Source organism: Pelobates fuscus, chromosome 9 (genome assembly GCF_036172605.1).
Source record: "Pelobates fuscus isolate aPelFus1 chromosome 9, aPelFus1.pri, whole genome shotgun sequence".
In the NCBI taxonomy this organism is placed as follows: Eukaryota; Metazoa; Chordata; class Amphibia; order Anura; family Pelobatidae; genus Pelobates; species Pelobates fuscus.
The window spans coordinates 27,914,458-27,935,597 of record NC_086325.1 but is presented as its reverse complement, the minus strand read 5'-3'; the positions used below and the strand labels follow the sequence as shown (position 1 = coordinate 27,935,597).

At 41.0% G+C, this 21,140-nt stretch overlaps 1 protein-coding gene and 1 long non-coding RNA gene across 2 annotated transcripts in view; one reads left to right on the top strand and one right to left on the bottom strand.

The window, feature by feature from the left end:
- The window catches only part of LOC134572638 (uncharacterized), a 454,902-nt gene that overhangs the window by 215,921 nt on the left and 217,841 nt on the right, over nt 1–21,140 (top strand). The gene's annotated exons all lie outside the window — the stretch shown is intronic.
- On the bottom strand, nt 1,957–20,300 carry NKPD1 (NTPase KAP family P-loop domain containing 1). Its single transcript, XM_063433312.1, has 4 exons — nt 20,254–20,300; nt 6,318–6,398; nt 5,953–6,084; nt 1,957–5,082 (listed from the first exon to the last, which is right to left on the bottom strand). The coding sequence occupies exons 2-4, from the start codon at nt 6,340–6,342 to the stop codon at nt 3,101–3,103; spliced, it is 2,139 nt and encodes a 712-aa protein (XP_063289382.1). The 5' UTR covers nt 6,343–6,398; nt 20,254–20,300; the 3' UTR covers nt 1,957–3,100.

Genomic DNA, 21,140 nt, shown 5'->3' with positions numbered 1-21,140 from the left:
TTACTCTCAGTCCCTTCGGCTTCATTCCCACTCTGTGTGTAACATTATTTGTTGACGTGCGGGAACAGAGGACGGGATCGGCTGTCTTTTCAGTTCCTATTCCGAAGTTCCCATTTCAGAATTACAGCGCTTTAGCGACACCTAGTGCTGGAAATAAAACTTGCACAACTTGTGTAATCTGTCTCCCAGAGAACTGGATACAAACAGTATTGTCCAAGACAGCTGTGCCTTTCATTTAAAATTCCCTTTTGACTTAGTTTGAATTACAGATAATTCTCACCTTAGCAAACTGTCCAAAAATCCTAATGACAGGGTATAGGCAAAATAGTTGAGTTACAGAATGATTGGTTTAACATGTGTTTAAATTAATTGAGAATTTTTATTTCTACCAATAAAAGTTCAGTGAATTATTATTATTATTATTATTATTATTATTATTTTATTATTTACAAAGCGCCATCAGATTCCGTAGCGCTGTACTTAACAATATATCTTGTTGAAAATAGAAAGACAGAGAGATGGGGTGTGGGAGAAACCCAACACCTTAAACTCTGATGTAGGTTACTTAGAGGTATATAGGGGGCATTACCCCAGAAATAAATATAGCATTCTCTTTGATATTTTTCTTTATTTTCGTTTTTTCTATTTATTTATTTATGTGTTTAATGTAACTTTGTTGAGGGCCATTCTGGGGCAGTGTGGGGGTTATAAGTTAGGGATAGCCTTGAGGCTGCCTTGAAGCAGCAGGTAGTTAATTTGGTCACCCTGTGCATATGGGAGACAGTCAGTTTTATACAGGGCTACCTAGTTTGAAACAAGAAATCGTTTGGAGGTCCTCTCTGGTAACTAATTACTTTTTTCATGTATACTTCCCCATGCTGAGGGGCATCTTTCCTAGAGTTACCATTTGGATCTTCTGTCCACTCTGCATACATTTACCTGATAGCCTGTACTAGTATACTTTCTGTTCTCTCCAGGGACACCACTACTACCAAGGCTCACTTTATATCCCTACCTTTATCCAATATACCCCTCTACCCTTTTACCAGATCTCTGGCAAGACCCATTTGCCAAGACTTGATTTCTGGTAACACTTTTTATTTTTTGGCCAAGACCAACACTTTATTGGTTATTTATAACTGTCTGCGACCATTTGTGTGGTCTCTAGTACTTTTCAACTGTGTTTGGTTATAGCCAGTCACTCTGTACGTGTTGCAAGGGATACTTTGTACCCACCCTGGCCAGGCATAGGGCCAGCTTGTATTCTTTACAAGTTACGTAATTTTTGTTCTATTAAAGGTACACATACTCACGTCCTCTCCACCCCGTCTTTTGTTCATTTTTATTTTGTGGTTTTTGGTTATGTTTTTATTTATTATTTTTTTCTCCCCTCCCCCTCCTTATGTAAGTACATGTACTTAAGGGGTATATACTACTGAATGAGCAGCCTTCCACCTCGCACCTGTGTGTATGGTGGTTCTCTAGCTCATTCTCCTTTCTTGTTCAATATATCTTGTTGCTGCATACATTGAGCTATTGTGACAGATTATACCCATCCTCCAAACCATAATGCTACAATAAAAATTAAACATTGAAATAATTAAAATCTCTAAAACGCATTGTTATGGTTTACCTATTATCACTAAACTATTCAATAAACCGTTGCTTGTTGCTATTTCATCTGGGAAATGTAAATGTTTCCAGTTGAGTTACTTTGGCCTTACATTTGCAGTTATTTTTCATGCAGGACTATTTATTAAAATAATGGGATTTTTAAAGCACTCAGAGCTAGATCTCATACTATTCTGTCTGGTTTTTTTTTTCAGCCACTCAGCCATTTTTTCTGCCATTCAGTGTCTCCACCCTCTGCATGCAGACACTGAACTTTCCTCATAAAGATGCATCTGTATGAGGAGGTGCTGTTTGACGAGGGCGGTGTTTGGCTTTGCCCCCGGCCTGCCTCCTTGTCTGAGATCATCAGAATGGACAATCTAAGCTAATCCAATGCTTTGATATGGGAAAGCATTGTGATTGGCTGAGTTCACCACTTATGATGATGCCAATCAAGGAGGCAGATCAGGGGTAGAGCCAGCACCAGCAGACTGGAATAAAGGTAAGATTTCACTATATTTAGGGAGGCATAAGGGGAGACAGGGGGTTAGATGGTGTTTTTAACACTATAGGGTCAGGAATACATATTTGTGTTCCTGACCCTATAGTATTCCTTTAAGTTCTTTGTCTCATATTTCCCACACTCTATTTATGTACTTCTTTCTACTGTCTCATTTCTTTCTGTTGTCATACTGTTTCACATTGTGGATTATGTGTCAATAATAATTATAATGTATTTGGTTATAGTTTTCCCTTTGCATTTTTACAGTATGTATAGCAATATCTAGATAGATATTCTACATGAGAAAAAAAATTGGGAACTTTTTTGTGACTTTCCAGTCTCAAACTTGCAACTTTTTATTTTAACATTTGTATCTTAGAAATGTCACACTTGTTCCATCCATTTTTATAATTCAACTGCATTTATTTTTATACATAATATGCAACAAAGTAAACCATGACTAGATAACTCTTCTATTTGCAACAGTTGGTATACAAGCACATGCTTGGATAGAAACACTTTTTACACCTAACCCACAATTGTGTCCAGCTGATATACCGCCTAATGTTATAACATCTCCCATTGTAATGGTTTCTCCTGTTGTCATAGTGTTTATTATTATCATACCGTCTCCTGTTGTCATATTGTCTCCTGTCGTACTATTGTCTTCAACCTTCAAACTTTCTCTTGTAGTCATAATAACTTCTATTGTCAGATTGCATCATATGTTTGTGATTGTCTTTGCCTTTTTTTTTGTAATGTCTTTAGACAAGAGATCTGCAACTTCTGCAAGCTGCTTTAGATACACCCCATATACAAAAATGCATAATTAAATGCATGCAAGTTTTCATTGGGGTTTATTTACTAAACAGGGATATTTAATTTTTTATTTCGGCGGTGGAGTGTCCCTTTAATCTCCCATTGAACCTCCTTTTGATCTGTCTTCATTATTTACAGCATCTACCAAACACACACTTTCCAGCAGACCTACTTCACGTGTACCTCCACTACCTCAATGTCCTGCCTTTGATGATGCCCTTCATTACCAGGTTCCTTCCTATATGTCTCTCCCTCCTTCTCACTTTCCACCCAACACTCATCTCTGCCTTCACCAGTTTCTTGCCTGTCCTTCCTTCCACCCTTCACAAATTCCTCTGTACAACACTCTTTATCCTCGTTTTTACAAGTACCACCATCTTTCTTGTTGTCCTTCATAGAATCATCTACTTTCACATCAACCTCAACTTTATCCTTATCACCATCTTTCTCAGTCTCGGTCTTATTTAAATTCCCCTCCCTAATAACTTCTGATATCTTGCTCTCAACCACTTTCCAGTCATTCTGAAGATTGTTTATACCCCGTTGTAGTCCCATTTTCTGCTTTATGGAAGAGTCCAAATTTACAGTGCATGGAATCAATCTCATTGCCTCTTCCACCGTGAAGGGAAAGTCCTTAGACAAAAACCTCTGCAAAATTTCAGGGTCTGCATCCAAATCCAGAAGATTCTTTAGTCCTGTCTTCAAAGCAAAGAGTTCCTTGCTGTTTTCCTTGAACACATCCCAAAGTAAGCAGTTAGAGAACCCATCCTTAGAACCTCTCTGGTCCTCATCCTCCAGACACTGTAATATCCAGCTTAACCGGCATGGCCACTGATTGCAAAGTACTACCCATGCTGCCACAGATCTAGCTGATTGTCGATCCCATGGAATACGGCTCAACATCATCAGATGGACCATCACTGGAATGGTATTAACAATCCTCTTCATCTGGCAAATACTGTCGGGAATGTATTCGTTTAGAACCTCACGTTCGCTATATAAGCAGTAAAAGGTCTCCTGAATTGAACGTCCTGCTTGAATGTTGCATTCCTTTGTCTCTGGCTCATCATCTTCTGATAATTCACCCCTCAAAAGCCTCACAGACTCTGCAATACCAGTCTTAGTTCCACGATTTGCATCATTTCGACTGGGCCAGTCTATGAGATCCTCGGTCCTCTGAACAGCCTTCTTCAGAAGCTGAAGTTTCGTCCTCTTGCCTAATGCTGGCACAGAAAATGGCAGAGTAACGGTGCGGTTTAAGAACATGTATCCATTGTCTGCCATGCCTTTCAGAGAACCTGCACTTTCCAGACAAGTAACAATAATGCTGGGATCTACTACCAAAATGGAAATGAAGGGGGATTTGCGATCTGATAGTAGGGTGTTCATAGCATCTAGCACCCCTACCACCTTGTCAGGAGCACAAAGTTCTAGACACGTGATTTGCAGAACCACACGGATTTTCTGCTTTTGAAAGATCTCCATGCACTGGACCATCTGGGTGACAATTTCAACTTCTTTCTTTACCTCATTCATGAAGCCCATTTGGGAGCTGAACTTCTGACTGTTAACTAGTCGTTCAATCTTCTGCTTTTGACTGATTAGGGCACCTTTACACAGCTTATACAAAGTCATAATTATACTTGAACCTGACAGCACAGTGACAATACTCCCAAAAACTGTAGTGGTTGTCTCACTGTCTCCGTGAGTCCCCGAAGTCACTGGCACAATCAGAAGAACTAATCCAAAGATAAATAAGAGTAAAACGACCACAAGGATAACGCAGAAAGTCTTTTTGAAAATCCATTCAATGAGACTGTTTTCACCCTCATGTTCTCTCTTAGGTGCCGATCCTAGAACTTTGAAAATACTCAATGGGACGACACCAAAGTGGCGGCGAATCTGATCACAGAGGGTAGTGACTAGACCGGCCCAGAGACGGTCACTGCCTGCATACTGCCAGGCACTGAAATTCACAAAGATGAACTCAATGCTTTTCCGTCCAAGATGGCGGTTTGTAATGAGAGGGCGATAGAAAAGAAGACACCAGAGCAGACGGAAGAATCCCCATCCCACCGGCTTATCAGTGACATGTCCTACAGCTTTTTCTTCCTTTTCGGTGACACGTAATGCCTCTTCCCTCATGCACTCTGAAAGGTATAAGCAATGAGTTAGCTCCACAGCAAGATAACAAATCAAATCTGACAATGATCTATACATTGATAATATTTTAAATTATTTTTATAGTTTTTTTTTTCATTAGTATATATGCATAAGTCTTTCGACTATATGCAATGATACATTGAGAAAAATGAAAATATATATGAGATATCCAAAAGAAAAATCAAAACACATAGATTATGATGGTTGAAAATACGTGTTTTAATGTTGTACTATGTCATATTCTTTAAAACCAAAACAAACAAACAAAAAAGAACAAAAATAACCCCCAGAGCAATGGCTGTATTGTTGTTAATTGTGAAGTAAAGATGCTGTAATAGTATTTATACATGCAGAAAAGATAATACAAGCTATGTGTGGACACTCTACTACAATGTTAACATTTCAAAAGCACGCCAACTGGAACTATAGAGAGTCTACAGAAGAGTACGAAATGAGAAAAAATTATACCATTTTATAGATCACCGGGAATACTTCCTTTCACTCATATTCACATTTTTTTCAGAAAGGACTTAAACTTATCTGGGATCGTTTAAATAAATGATATTTATAAATACTATGAGAGCAGGCAACCATCAATACAAAAATACGAATGAGTATTTTGTTAATTCCACCTGTTATTAATATATACTTGGAGCATATTTACAGATCGAAATTTGTAAATCAGTGCGATATTCTTGAGAAGGCCAGGAAAGTCTTGTACTCTACTGACCTGTATATGACATCAGCAAAATGTGTCAAAGAATTCCACTCTCCTCATATGCAAAATATTGGGTGTATTAGTGACTTCTGCTTTATGTAGTGATTTGTTACTTTGGGCATCACGTTATTTTGCTTACTTGTAATGCGATCCAGTAGAATGTAGACACGACCTCCAAATGGGGCGTATAATCCGACAGTCACTGGCGTGGATATCTGGCATAAGGATTTGGAGAGGCAGGCGCAGTAGATATCATCTTCTGTCTGCTTACCTGTAAGAGAAATATCGAGCTATGTGACACAAACAGACCGAACCTGAGACCTACCCATTCACCTCAATCAGGTGCAGACATACTGCAATAGTGGAAACTGGCTCCCAAATTGGAACTGTCCCAATTGATCTGGGGCACATTCGGGAGATATGCGCAGGTACAAATAAAAACATGTCTTGTCTGGCAGCAAGGCTTATGTGTATGCAAATACTTTATATAAATAAAAATATTACCTTGTGTTATTATTCTCGCTGACATGTCTTTGCCGGCTTTAGCTTCACTATCCACAACAGCAATTTGATTCTTTCATAGTGCTAGAATAATTTAAAAAAAGGAAATGTCTTTAATTTAAATAATATATTATTTCTATCAAGGATCTATGGTTTCCAGATTTTGTACAGGACTGATAACTGATCATTTCCTTAGGACGCATATAATCTAATATTGGGAAATATGATAGTGAGTTGGGTAGGGCATGGTCAAAACGTGTGTTTTCCAATGATATAATGGATATTTTTTCTAAACCCCTACATGTATTAACTCTTCATATTAAGTGTGTAGGGATTTAGAAAAATACCCCTCTCTGTCTCAGAGATTTTACCTTTTAGCTAAAAGCAGCAAGGTGAATTGTTAGCAGAGTACTTAAGGTTTTGCCTTGATGTGGCAGGTGAGCTTACACTCGAATGGCCACTGGAATGATACTAAAAACTTCCACATATTTAAATGTACATAGAGATTTGAGATAGTGTGCAAGTATCTTTTTTCTTTGGTTTTTATTGTATATGTTTCGGGGGCAGATGTGTACTATAGTCATTGCTGTCGCCCAGGAGTAGTGAGAGTTTAAGTACAGGGCTTAATTTTGAAATATATTATATTCACTGATGCACTTTCAATTTATTTCCCTGAGTGCAGTCAGTGGTGTTTCTAGAAGATGACCAGCAGATATGGGATGGAGGACAGATATGTGTCCCAAACTGGGACTGGGAGTTATGAAGATGGGTTGATCAGACCACAGTTCTGCATCCAATGGACTGGCTGGTCTTATGATTTATTGTCCAACTTAGCAAAATGGCAACAGACTGACAAAACTATACTTAAAGATGCCATTTCACCTAAACACAAAAACTAAAAACAAAAAAAAAGCTTCTACTGCAGCCTGAGTTATATGAGGGTGCAGGGGGAAAGGAGTCTATGTCATTAAATTCTAATGTTGCACACTTCCCTCATTGTGGACCAATCTCTGAGAAACCGCCCAGTTTGTGGCCATGTTTGTACTGTTGGAAGACACAAACTCGTAAAGGTTTCAGAGTGGGACCAACAACATCACATACTGTAGTACCGTCACCAAGAAACATTTCATGGAGGTCATCTCAGTCAGCCTAGGATGACTAACAGTGATATCAATATTTACCTATATTTATATATAGAATGAAACAATAACACATATTAGTCAGTGCAGCCTCACCCACCATGTCTTCCTAACCCTGTGGTGGAAATTCTTTAGTTACATCACATCTTTATCTCTGTTATGACGAGGTAATGTGGGAACGGCCCATCGGAAACTGGAAATGGCGAGTGTGGCAATCACTTGCCTCGAAATACGTATTAATAAAGTATTGAGAGATCTGGGTACTGTACATGTTTGGTTGTGGCCTTTTGAACAAACAAATTCTCTGTAAAGTAAACCTTTTATGACATTTTATTATAGAGATAAATTACGTATTCAACTGATTTCATTTTAGATATTAACACGTTCTACTTTGGCCTCAGACCTGCCATGACCGCTGGTCTGCCCACCTGTGTTCCTCCCACGCTTTGATTTGATTTGAGACTGACACACTGATTTCAATGCGTCTGAACTGATTGATATCAGTCACTCCATTTTATGTTACCTCAGGAAGCGCAAGAACAGCTGATCAGTGAGTAACCATGGTAACAATGGTATCTGTAGGAGGGTTCTCCTGCTCTCCACTGTCAGTTAATTCTCAGCATACAGGTCTAGGCTTATTCTGTGCCAAATAATTGATTGATAGGTGGGGGAACTACTTATTTTTAAAGTTCTTTTTCCAATATGTACATTCGATAGAAATTCGGCAATAAAACGCTCAATAGTGTTGTGCGTATGTGTGTGAACGCCATTGCTATAAATCTCTCAGCAATGAGTGTTGTGTGAGTCTATTATAGAGCTACACAGCATTGACGTGGCCTTGGATTAATATATTTGGATAATCTTTTCAAATAATTTAACATTTCTGGATAAACCTTTAAAAAAATATTTAGATATTTTTTGATACATTGATTTTTTTCAATATATATTGATATAAATATATATATTTTTGCTATTTTCATAAAAGCTTTTCTAAAAAATATTAAATGAAGGCCGTCTGTGTTTAACGCACAGAGAATATATATTTGCATAATTTATGTCCATTAAATGCTTCAATCTTGTTTTACATGATTAATTACATACATCGCTTTCAATAGCTAACACTCACTAGTGCCTTCCTCCTTCACGTTTTAAATACGGAGAGATATGGTAATGTTTTAAATACAGCAGAGCATGATGGGATGGTTTATCCCCAAATATGTTATTGTGTATAATTATATGTCCCTTACCCCAAATCCCCCTATATTTAACATTATCTTAATTTCCTTTTTATCGTTCTTCTCCCCGTTTCCTTGTCTCCCTATTTATTGCCATGTATGTAAACAAATATTTTGTGTTTTACAGTTAATAACATACAATTAAGCATTTAATTATAGAGGTATTCCTGTCAGCAATTTGAAGGCAAATTCTCTAACACCTCCACAACGCTAATTGCTTCCTCCTCGTGCCGTACTGTGTCTAATGTGTCCTAATTCCGAATTTTTTTTTAACGAACAAGGAAAGATGCAGATAATAAATACTTTCGAAACATTGAGGTTTATTCACTAAACAGTGACACGAACCAGATTGCAAAATTTAGGTAAAAATATGTATTAAGGAGAAATTCTCCAAGAGAGTTATAATCTAGGCTTGGCTATTTCAGACACTTGATTTTGAATTCACGACAATTCACTGTTTAATGAATAAATCTCAATATGTTTTTAATAAGCAAATAGATTATATATCATACAATTCTGTTAAATATAAGCCGCTTTCAATCTTGGGATAAATATGAACGTGTACAACCTCAATAGATATCACATAAAGTTTCCACAAAATACACATAGTGGCAGTGGCGAAACTACTGCCGGTGCAGCGGGCAGGCAAGCTCAAGGAGCCCATCGGGTTCCCCATGCACTTGGGGCCACCTGATCGTTGTCTTTGATCAGCACACAGTGTACACAGAGTTAAAGCAGCAGGATACTGATAGACTCCTCATTAACTTTGCAGTTGGCAATATAATGAATCTGTAGTGATAATATGGAACCAAGAAGTAGCTGACATGATTAGCAGAATTAACAATCATTTCAGATTAAAACAGACTGAAACCCGAATCAGTTCAGTCCTCTGAGTCACAGCCACAGTCCTGCAGTTTGAAGCTTCACAACTTTTCAAATAGCCACAGCATGAGTGTCTCAGGTCTCAGCTGTAGAGTGACTAAACTCTTTAAAGACAATGGTGGGTGCATGCAGTAGGAGTTATTAAAACTATTAATGACAGACAGCACATTACTCTGTGTCAGAAATGACCCCTCCCCTTGTCATCCATGGCTTTATATTTTTTTGAGTAAATTCCCTTTGGTTAACCAGCCCTTAGGCTGTCGCAAGGGATATTAGGGAAGAGAAAAAGATAATATTATACATTTACATTTGGCAGGGGCCAGGAGCTGCTGCAGCTGTGCCCTTTCTGTGTTACATCTAAGATGGCGTCTCTCTCCTGAGTACACTGTAACCCCACTTCCTGGTGCTATCAGCCAATTATGGCCCCTGAAAAGACATGCTGCCACTCATGGGCAGCTGGTTCTACTGTCTGAATGGCAACTCAATGGAAATTCCTGAAATTTCTTCTTAACCCCTTAAGGACCAAACTTCTGGAATAAAAGGGAATCATGACATGTCACACATGTCATGTGTCCTTAAGGGGTTAAAGGACACAAGGCATGTGCAAAACATGCTGAAACAGGGCAGATTTCAAACCAGCCCCATTGTTTAGACATGCCTAGATCCTCTTTAGTCAGCTTCTACAAACAGCTACCAATGAAAGGGGAGGGGTCCTGCAGAAGTAAAACCTATTACATAGTTAGAGAGACATTCATTTTTTTCCTAAATAGTTTTTATTTGCCACCCTCCTCTCCTGAAAAAAGAATCTTACTGTTTCCAAACTATCGCAAACACATTTTCCCACATAAAAACTGGTGGGTCACCCCTATGGATGAGCCTCCATTGGGAGGCAGCCTCTCCCCCCCCCCCACCACCAATATATCAGACCCATTCACTGTTTGATTTTTGTTTTTAACATTATTATACCCGGTACCCAACATCTTTTTGCTTATGGTTGGCTGCTCGATTTTCCACAAGTTCGCTTTTAGTCTGTCGGACAAGAAAGTCTTGAGATTACTTTTTATTTTTTTTGAAAACAGCTTAACTTGGCTTATTGTCTACACTACATATTCTTTTATTGCTGTATCAAAGAGGATCAGGAAGGACATCGGTATCAGTAAAACAGTATTAAGGTAAACCCCCATGCAGTGTGTGACAATTTATTTTTCCAAGTAGCTACTGCTATCGTGCATTACACTTCATGACACATTTGCTAACTCGACACAAGTCACTTTTCACTACACGTGTAAAAACGACATATTTTTTTACATCTAAAACTTTTTTTCTGCGCTTGTGACAAATGGCACATAATTCTTCTCCATCAATATGTCTATTGTAAAAACAAAACAGAAAACAAACTCTAAAAGAATTTAAACTATTTGGAGGGCTTTAAATTGCATTGGTCATTCGTGCCTTACATGAAAAAAGTGAAATAAGAAAATGAAATTCCATCAATACACTGTGCTAGTCAAATTGCTAGAAATGTCAGAAATGCACAGTTATGCACATTTTCCCTTTTTATCTGATTGGCTTTTACCTCTATGCTACTGGCATAGCAGTAAATACTGAGTCTACAGGTGACTGAAGGTAGAGCCACAGCTCTGCACTGCCCCCTAGTGACATGGCAGAATCCACCAACTGCTAGGATGCACAGGAGTAACAAATATTCAGGAGAATACATATTTAAGAAAAAGAAAATGTATATTGTTGTGCCAAACAAATACATAATCACAACATAGTTTTTCAGTATTTAGAAGTTAAAAAAAAATAAAAAAATGTGTTAATATTATTTTTTTTTCACAACTTTATATATTTTCCTCTCCTGGCGGCTTATTATATTAGGGTTTTTTCAGCCTTGAAGTATAGCTGCCTGGTCTATGTATGAGATAGGGTTAGAATATATATTTGCTGGCAATTTCACTGCTACATATATAGCTTGATCAATGATGTAAGGTGAACTTGTAATACACAGAGTTAGTGAAAGAGTCTGAAATACAGAGTCTTCTAACAGAAAGACGGGCTTACCGTCATTTGTATGAGTATAAACTGTTCTGACTGATACGGATCACTAGTGAGTGTGACTGTTTCATAGACAGTGAGTGTGACTGTTAAATAGACAGTGAGTGTGGCTGTTAAATAGACAGTGAGTGTGGCTGTTAAATGGAAAGTGAGTGTGACTGTTAAATAGTCAGTGAGTGTGGCTGTTAAATAGACAGTGAGTGTGGCTGTTAAATAGACAGTGAGTGTGACTGTTAAATAGACAGTGAGTGTGGCTGTTAAATAGACAGTGAGTGTGGCTGTTAAATAGACAGTCAGTGTGGCTGTTAAATAGACAGTCAGTGTGGCTGTTAAATAGACAGTGAGTGTGGCTGTTAGCCTGTTAAATAGACAGTGAGTGTGGCTGTTAAATGGACAGTGAGTGTGACTGTTAAATAGACAGTGAGTGTGGCTGTTAAATAGACAGTGAGTGTGGCTGTTTCATAGACTGTGAGTGTGGCTGTTAAATAGACAGTGAGTGTGGCTGTTTCATAGACAGTGAGTGTGGCTGTTAAATAGACAGTGAGTGTGGCTGTTAAATAGACAGTGAGTGTGGCTGTTAAATAGACAGTCAGTGTGGCTGTTAAATAGACAGTGAGTGTGGCTGTTAGCCTGTTAAATAGACAGTGAGTGTGGCTGTTAAATGGACAGTGAGTGTGACTGTTAAATAGACAGTGAGTGTGGCTGTTAAATAGACAGTGAGTGTGGCTGTTTCATAGACAGTGAGTGTGGCTGTTAAATAGACAGTGAGTGTGGCTGTTAAATAGACAGTGAGTGTGGCTGTTAAATAGACAGTGAGTGTGACTGTTAAATAGACAGTGAGTGTGACTGTTTCATAGAGAATGAGTGTGACTGTTAAATAGACAGTGAGTGTGACTGTTAAATAGACAGTGAGTGTGGCTGTTTCATAGAGAATGAGTGTGGCTGTTAAATAGACAGTGAGTGTGGCTGTTTCATAGACAGTGAGTGTGGCTGTTTCATAGACAGTCAGTGTGGCTGTTTCATAGACAGTCAATGTGGCTGTTAAATATACAGTGAGTGTGACTGTTTCATAGAGAATGAGTGTGGCTGTTAAATAGACAGTGAGTGTGGCTTTTAAATAGACAGTGAGTGTGGCTGTTAAATGGACAGTGAGTGTGGCTGTTAAATGGACAGTGAGTGTGGCTGTTAAATAGACAGTCAGCGTGGCTTTTAAATAGACAGTGAGTGTGGCTGTTAAATAGACAGTGAGTGTGACTGTTAAATAGATGTGAGTGTGACTGTTTCATAGACAGTGAGTTTTATAGACAGTGAGTGTGTCTGTTTCATAGAGAGTGAGTGTGACTGCTTCCAGTGGTGTATCCTGGTTTTGTGCTGCCCTAGGCAGGACAAAACTCAGGCGCCCCCCCTCCCCCCGCGCCACCCCCACCCAACCTTTCCCCCCGCCCCGCATTCTAAATACACACACACACATTCACTGACAGATACGCATACACTAGCTAACAGAAACACACACTCGCTAACAGAAACACACTCACACTCAGTAACAGACAAACACACTCACTAACAGACACACACTAACAGACACACACTCACTCACTAGCAGACACAAACTAGCAGACACACACACTCACTAACATACACACACACTCACAGGCAAACACACTAACAGACACACACACAGTCAGACACACACAGTCAGACACACACACACACACTAACAGACACACACACTAACAGACACAGACACACACACTAACAGACACAGACACACACTAACAGACACAGACACACACACTAACAGACACACACACACACTAACAGACAGAAACACTAACAGACACACACACTAACCGACACACACTAACAGACACAAACACTAACAGACACACACACTGACACACACACTGACACACACACTAACAGACACACACACACTAACAGACACACAGACACACACACACACTAACAGACACAAACACTAACAGACACACACACTGACACACACACACACACACTAACAGACACACACACTGACACACACACACACACACACACACACACTAACAGACACACAGACACAGACACACACTAACAGACACACACACTAACAGACACAGACACACACTCACCCACCCACATTAACACATTTTTTTAAATTTATTTTTAACACATTTTTTTTTAATTTAACACCCTCCCCCCCCCCCCGCCCAGCCTCCTTACCTTTGGGAATGCTGGGGAGGGGGGGGTGTCTCTTCCTCCCTGGTGGTCCAGTGGCTGCCGGGCGATCGGGCGGCCCTGGCTGGCGGCCGGCCGGCCGGCCGGCCGGCGAGGGAGCACTTCCCCTGAGCTGTCTGCTCAGCTCCCTCGCGCGCCTCAGAGTGAGGCTGGGAGCCGGAATATGACGTCATATTCCGGCTCCGCCTCCCAGCCTCACTCTGCGGCTGGCGAGGGAGCTGAGCAGACAGCTCAGGGGAAGTGCTCCCTCGCCAGCCTGCCGCCCGCCCGCCAGCCAGGGCCACCCGATCGCCCAGCAGCCCGCCGGCATGTCTGTTAGCCGCAAGGCTAACAAGACATTTGCCTTGGGCATTTGGGGGTGGCTTTTTTTGCCGCCCCCTGGAAAATGCCGCCCAAGGTAAATGCCTTGTTTGCCTCGCGGCTAATACGCCCCTGGCTGCTTCATAGAGAGTGAATGTGGCTGTTAAATAGACAGTGAGTGTGACTGTTCGTGGAATTCCCAGTCTCCTGGATTCCTTTTAATGTTTGTTTTATGTTGCCACACCCATTCCTTTGCCATTAATCCTTTTGTTTCAGTCTAATCCTGCAAGCAGTGGTCTTATATCCTCTGCTCCTTTCTTTGCAGGTAAGTGCTGTGTGTGTTTTATTATTGTTTATTTAGTCATGCATATCTAGGCAGTTAGGACCCACTGTAATTGGAGTACTTTGGCACAGTGGTGGGCTGCATACATCTTGGCCATTTATTTATGTCTAAATCTCCAATGTCTTATATATATAGTACTTAATGTCTCCTCTTGTTTTATTTTCTATTCCCAGTCCATGTACAGTCCTGTCCTGTCCTGCCCATGTTCTGTTAATGTTTCCCTTATGTATTGTTCACATCTTCTGGGTTCTGCTTTCTGTCCTTCTATGGTTCTGGGTTCTTCTAGTTTTGTGTTTTTTTCTTGTTTGGTGCCTATCTTAGTCTTGCCTTGTTTCTAGTACTGGATACATCTCAGCTAATCATCTAGCCCCTAGTATCTGCTAAGCTGCACCAGGGTTCTGGTTTGTGGCTGCACAAACGCTGGTGATCATCACCAGGGGGTGTGTGGTTACCCTGCACCAGACCCTGATTGTCCACTTTCATGCTGAGACTCCTATCATCTAAATCAGGCACACAGGGGTCCCGGTCTTTGGAACGCCATCCGTGACACATAGAAAGTGAGTGTGGCTGTTTCATAGACAGTGAGTGTGACTGTTTCATAGACAGTGAGTGTGACTGTTAAATAGACAGTGAGTGTGGCTGTTTCATAGACAATGAGTGTGATTGTTTCATAGACAGTGAGTGTGGCTGTTTCATAGACAGTGAGTGTGACTGTTTCATAGACAGTGAGTGTGACTGTTAAATAGACAGTGAGTGTGGCTGTTAAATAGACAGTGAGTGTGGCTGTTAAATGGAAAGTGAGTGTGACTGTTAAATAGTCAGTGAGTGTGGCTGTTAAATAGACAGTGAGTGTGGCTGTTAAATGGACAGTGAGTGTGACTGTTAAATAGACAGTGAGTGTGGCTGTTAAATAGACAGTGAGTGTGGCTGTTTCATAGACAGTGAGTGTGGCTGTTAAATAGACAGTGAGTGTGGCTGTTAAATAGACAGTGAGTGTGACTGTTAAATAGACAGTGAGTGTGACTGTTTCATAGAGAATGAGTGTGACTGTTAAATAGACAGTGAGTGTGACTGTTAAATAGACAGTGAGTGTGGCTGTTTCATAGAGAATGAGTGTGGCTGTTAAATAGACAGTGAGTGTGGCTGTTTCATAGACAGTGAGTGTGGCTGTTTCATAGACAGTCAGTGTGGCTGTTTCATAGACAGTCAATGTGGCTGTTAAATATACAGTGAGTGTGACTGTTTCATAGAGAATGAGTGTGGCTGTTAAATAGACAGTGAGTGTGGCTTTTAAATAGACAGTGAGTGTGGCTGTTAAATGGACAGTGAGTGTGGCTGTTAAATGGACAGTGAGTGTGGCTGTTAAATAGACAGTCAGCGTGGCTTTTAAATAGACAGTGAGTGTGGCTGTTAAATAGACAGTGAGTGTGACTGTTAAATAGATGTGAGTGTGACTGTTTCATAGACAGTGAGTTTTATAGACAGTGAGTGTGTCTGTTTCATAGAGAGTGAGTGTGACTGCTTCCAGTGGTGTATCCTGGTTTTGTGCTGCCCTAGGCAGGACAAAACTCAGGCGCCCCCCCTCCCCCCGCGCCACCCCCACCCAACCTTTCCCCCCGCCCCGCATTCTAAATACACACACACACATTCACTGACAGATACGCATACACTAGCTAACAGAAACACACACTCGCTAACAGAAACACACTCACACTCAGTAACAGACAAACACACTCACTAACAGACACACACTAACAGACACACACTCACTCACTAGCAGACACAAACTAGCAGACACACACACTCACTAACATACACACACACTCACAGGCAAACACACTAACAGACACACACACAGTCAGACACACACAGTCAGACACACACACACACACTAACAGACACACACACTAACAGACACAGACACACACACTAACAGACACAGACACACACTAACAGACACAGACACACACACTAACAGACACACACACACACTAACAGACAGAAACACTAACAGACACACACACTAACCGACACACACTAACAGACACAAACACTAACAGACACACACACTGACACACACACTGACACACACACTAACAGACACACACACACTAACAGACACACAGACACACACACACACTAACAGACACAAACACTAACAGACACACACACTGACACACACACACACACACTAACAGACACACACACTGACACACACACACACACACACACACACACTAACAGACACACAGACACAGACACACACTAACAGACACACACACTAACAGACACAGACACACACTCACCCACCCACATTAACACATTTTTTTAAATTTATTTTTAACACATTTTTTTTTAATTTAACACCCTCCCCCCCCCCCCGCCCAGCCTCCTTACCTTTGGGAATGCTGGGGAGGGGGGGGTGTCTCTTCCTCCCTGGTGGTCCAGTGGCTGCCGGGCGATCGGGCGGCCCTGGCTGGCGGCCGGCCGGCCGGCCGGCCGGCGAGGGAGCACTTCCCCTGAGCTGTCTGCTCAGCTCCCTCGCGCGCCTCAGAGTGAGGCTGGGAGCCGGAATATGACGTCATATTCCGGCTCCGCCTCCCAGCCTCACTCTGCGGCTGGCGAGGGAGCTGAGCAGACAGCTCAGGGGAAGTGCTCCCTCGCCAGCCTGCCGCCCGCCCGCCAGCCAGGGCCACCCGATCGCCCAGCAGCCCGCCGGCATGTCTGTTAGCCGCAAGGCTAACAAGACATTTGCCTTGGGCATTTGGGGGTGGCTTTTTTTGCCGCCCCCTGGAAAATGCCGCCCAAGGTAAATGCCTTGTTTGCCTCGCGGCTAATACGCCCCTGGCTGCTTCATAGAGAGTGAATGTGGCTGTTAAATAGACAGTGAGTGTGACTGTTCGTGGAATTCCCAGTCTCCTGGATTCCTTTTAATGTTTGTTTTATGTTGCCACACCCATTCCTTTGCCATTAATCCTTTTGTTTCAGTCTAATCCTGCAAGCAGTGGTCTTATATCCTCTGCTCCTTTCTTTGCAGGTAAGTGCTGTGTGTGTTTTATTATTGTTTATTTAGTCATGCATATCTAGGCAGTTAGGACCCACTGTAATTGGAGTACTTTGGCACAGTGGTGGGCTGCATACATCTTGGCCATTTATTTATGTCTAAATCTCCAATGTCTTATATATATAGTACTTAATGTCTCCTCTTGTTTTATTTTCTATTCCCAGTCCATGTACAGTCCTGTCCTGTCCTGCCCATGTTCTGTTAATGTTTCCCTTATGTATTGTTCACATCTTCTGGGTTCTGCTTTCTGTCCTTCTATGGTTCTGGGTTCTTCTAGTTTTGTGTTTTTTTCTTGTTTGGTGCCTATCTTAGTCTTGCCTTGTTTCTAGTACTGGATACATCTCAGCTAATCATCTAGCCCCTAGTATCTGCTAAGCTGCACCAGGGTTCTGGTTTGTGGCTGCACAAACGCTGGTGATCATCACCAGGGGGTGTGTGGTTACCCTGCACCAGACCCTGATTGTCCACTTTCATGCTGAGACTCCTATCATCTAAATCAGGCACACAGGGGTCCCGGTCTTTGGAACGCCATCCGTGACACATAGAAAGTGAGTGTGGCTGTTTCATAGACAGTGAGTGTGACTGTTTCATAGACAGTGAGTGTGACTGTTAAATAGACAGTGAGTGTGGCTGTTTCATAGACAATGAGTGTGATTGTTTCATAGACAGTGAGTGTGGCTGTTTCATAGACAGTGAGTGTGACTGTTTCATAGACAGTGAGTGTGATTGTTAAATAGACAGTGAGTGTGACTGTTAAATAGACAGTGAATGTGGCTGTTTCATAGACAGTGAGTGTGACTGTTTCATAGACAGTGAGTGTGACTGTTAAATAGACAGTGAGTGTGGCTGTTTCATAGACAATGAGTGTGATTGTTTCATAGACAGTGAGTGTGGCTGTTTCATAGACAGTGAATGTGACTGTTTCATAGACAGTGAGTGTGACTGTTAAATAGACAGTGAGTGTGGCTGTTTCATAGACAGTGAGTGTGACTGTTTCATAGACAGTGAGTGTGACTGTTTCATAGACAGTGAGTGTGACTGTTTCATAGACAGTGAGTGTGACTGTTTCATAGACAGTGAGTGTGATTGTTAAATAGACAGTGAGTGTGACTGTTAAATAGACAGTGAATGTGGCTGTTTCATAGACAGTGAGTGTGACTGTTAAATAGACAGTGAGTGTGGCTGTTTCATAGACAATGAGTGTGATTGTTTCATAGACAGTTAGTGTGGCTGTTTCATAGACAGTGAATGTGACTGTTTCATAGACAGTGAGTGTGACTGTTAAATAGACAGTGAGTGTGGCTGTTTCATAGACAGTGAGTGTGACTGTTTCATAGACAGTGAGTGTGACTGTTAAATAGACAGTGAGTGTGGCTGTTTCATAGACAATGAGTGTGATTGTTTCATAGACAGTGAGTGTGGCTGTTTCATAGACAGTGAATGTGACTGTTTCATAGACAGTGAGTGTGACTGTTAAATAGACAGTGAGTGTGGCTGTTTCATAGACAGTGAGTGTGACTGTTTCATAGACAGTGAGTGTGATTGTTAAATAGACAGTGAGTGTGACTGTTAAATAGACAGTGAATGTGGCTGTTTCATAGACAGTGAGTGTGACTGTTTCATAGACAGTGAGTGTGACTGTTAAATAGACAGTGAGTGTGGCTGTTTCATAGACAATGAGTGTGATTGTTTCATAGACAGTGAGTGTGGCTGTTTCATAGACAGTGAATGTGACTGTTTCATAGACAGTGAGTGTGACTGTTAAATAGACAGTGAGTGTGGCTGTTTCATAGACAGTGAGTGTGGCTGTTTCATAGACAGTGAGTGTGACTGTTTCATAGACAGTGAGTGTGATTGTTAAATAGACAGTGAGTGTGACTGTTTCATAGACAGTGAGTGTGATTGTTAAATAGACAGTGAGTGTGGCTGCTTCATAGACAGTGAGTGTGACTGTTTTATAGACAGTAAGTGTGACTGTTAAATAGACAGTGAGTGTGACTGTTTCATAGACAGTGAGTGTGATTGTTAAATAGACAGTGAGTGTGGCTGTTTCATAGACAGTGAGTGTGATTGTTTTATAGACAGTAAGTGTGACTGTTAAATAGACAGTGAATGTGACTGTTTCATAGACAGTGAGTGTGGCTGTTTCAAATACAGTGAGTGTGACTGTTTTATAGACAGTGAGTGTGATTGTTAAATAGACAGTGAGTGTGATTGTTAAATAGACAGTGAGTGTTGTTGTTTCATAGACAGTGAGTGTGGCAGTTTTATAGACAGTTAATGCCTTCCAGTGAGTTGTGATATGAGTGTGATTTACTGACATCGTGTGTTATGTCCTAATAGTAAGGATAACTGTTTTACTCTGAGTGCATCTTGCTCCTACTATGTGCCGCTAACTTAAAGTGAGTGTGACAATCTCAGTAATAGAGGGACTCCCCCACACTGTGTGCTGCTTCTTTAAAGTGAAAATGGCTGTCTCCTAATGAGTGTGACTGTCTCTCAATGAGTGTGGCTGTCTCAGTGAGTATGGCTGTCTCTCAGTGAGTGTGGCTGTCTCTCAGTGAGTGTGGCTGTCTCTCAGTGAGTATGGCTGTCTCTCAGTGATGGCTAGTTCCTTTCAGAACGTGTGGCTGGATCTCAGTGTTGTTCTTCATTCAAGTGACTGTTGCCATTGCTTACTCACAGTGTTGCTGCCATCCAGTCTGCCATTCATTGAGTGTGGTAGCTAAATCTTGTCCTTAAATTGTCCAGATCACCTTCTATAACTTAGTAAACGTGGTTTCTAGATTCTTTAAAATGCTGTAACAACATTAATTCATCACTTTATGTATCTCCACCCTACTATCCATGCACTCCACCTCTGGATGAGTTTCCTCCCTCTCTGGCTGCTTTCGGAAGCTGTCTGGCCGGTTCATCCTGCTGTCTATAATCAGGGCATGTTTGGTTGCAATCCTACAATAAAGCATAATTACATTTTTTGTTAGTATACAGATACTGAATACTAATTTATACCCTACATAATAAATTTTTTTGTCATCTTTTTGCTTTTTGTTTTTCTGTGAATGGAATTGTCAGTTTTAATCCTGTGGACCAACTTATAAGATGCTACACCATCATTATTTTGTTTGTCAAAGAGCCCTCTGCTTATCTCATCATATGTCTAGGTGGTAGTAAAACTCTAAGGTTTGTCTGTGTGTGTGTGTGTGTGTGTGTGTTTGTGTGTCTGTCTGTCTGTGTGTATGTACATGTAGGTTTATGTCCTTATCCCCAATTGTTTATTTTTTTATTTGCTTCTCTCATGTTCTACCAGAGTCTATGAATGGGTCAGATCTTTCTAGTTTTGTTACAATTCTAGGAAGGCAAAACTATTGATCAGAAAGAGAATCACGCTCGTTCAGCTGACCATCTTTGGGCGCCCCATGTCTTTATCTATTATTATTTTATTATTGATAAAGCGCCAACAAATTCCGTAGAGCTATTTGCCCTTCACCAGTAAGTTGCAAATGAGGAAAGTCCATCAAAAGGAATAGATACTGGGGCGGAGCCTGCTAGCACACGGCACCAGACGCC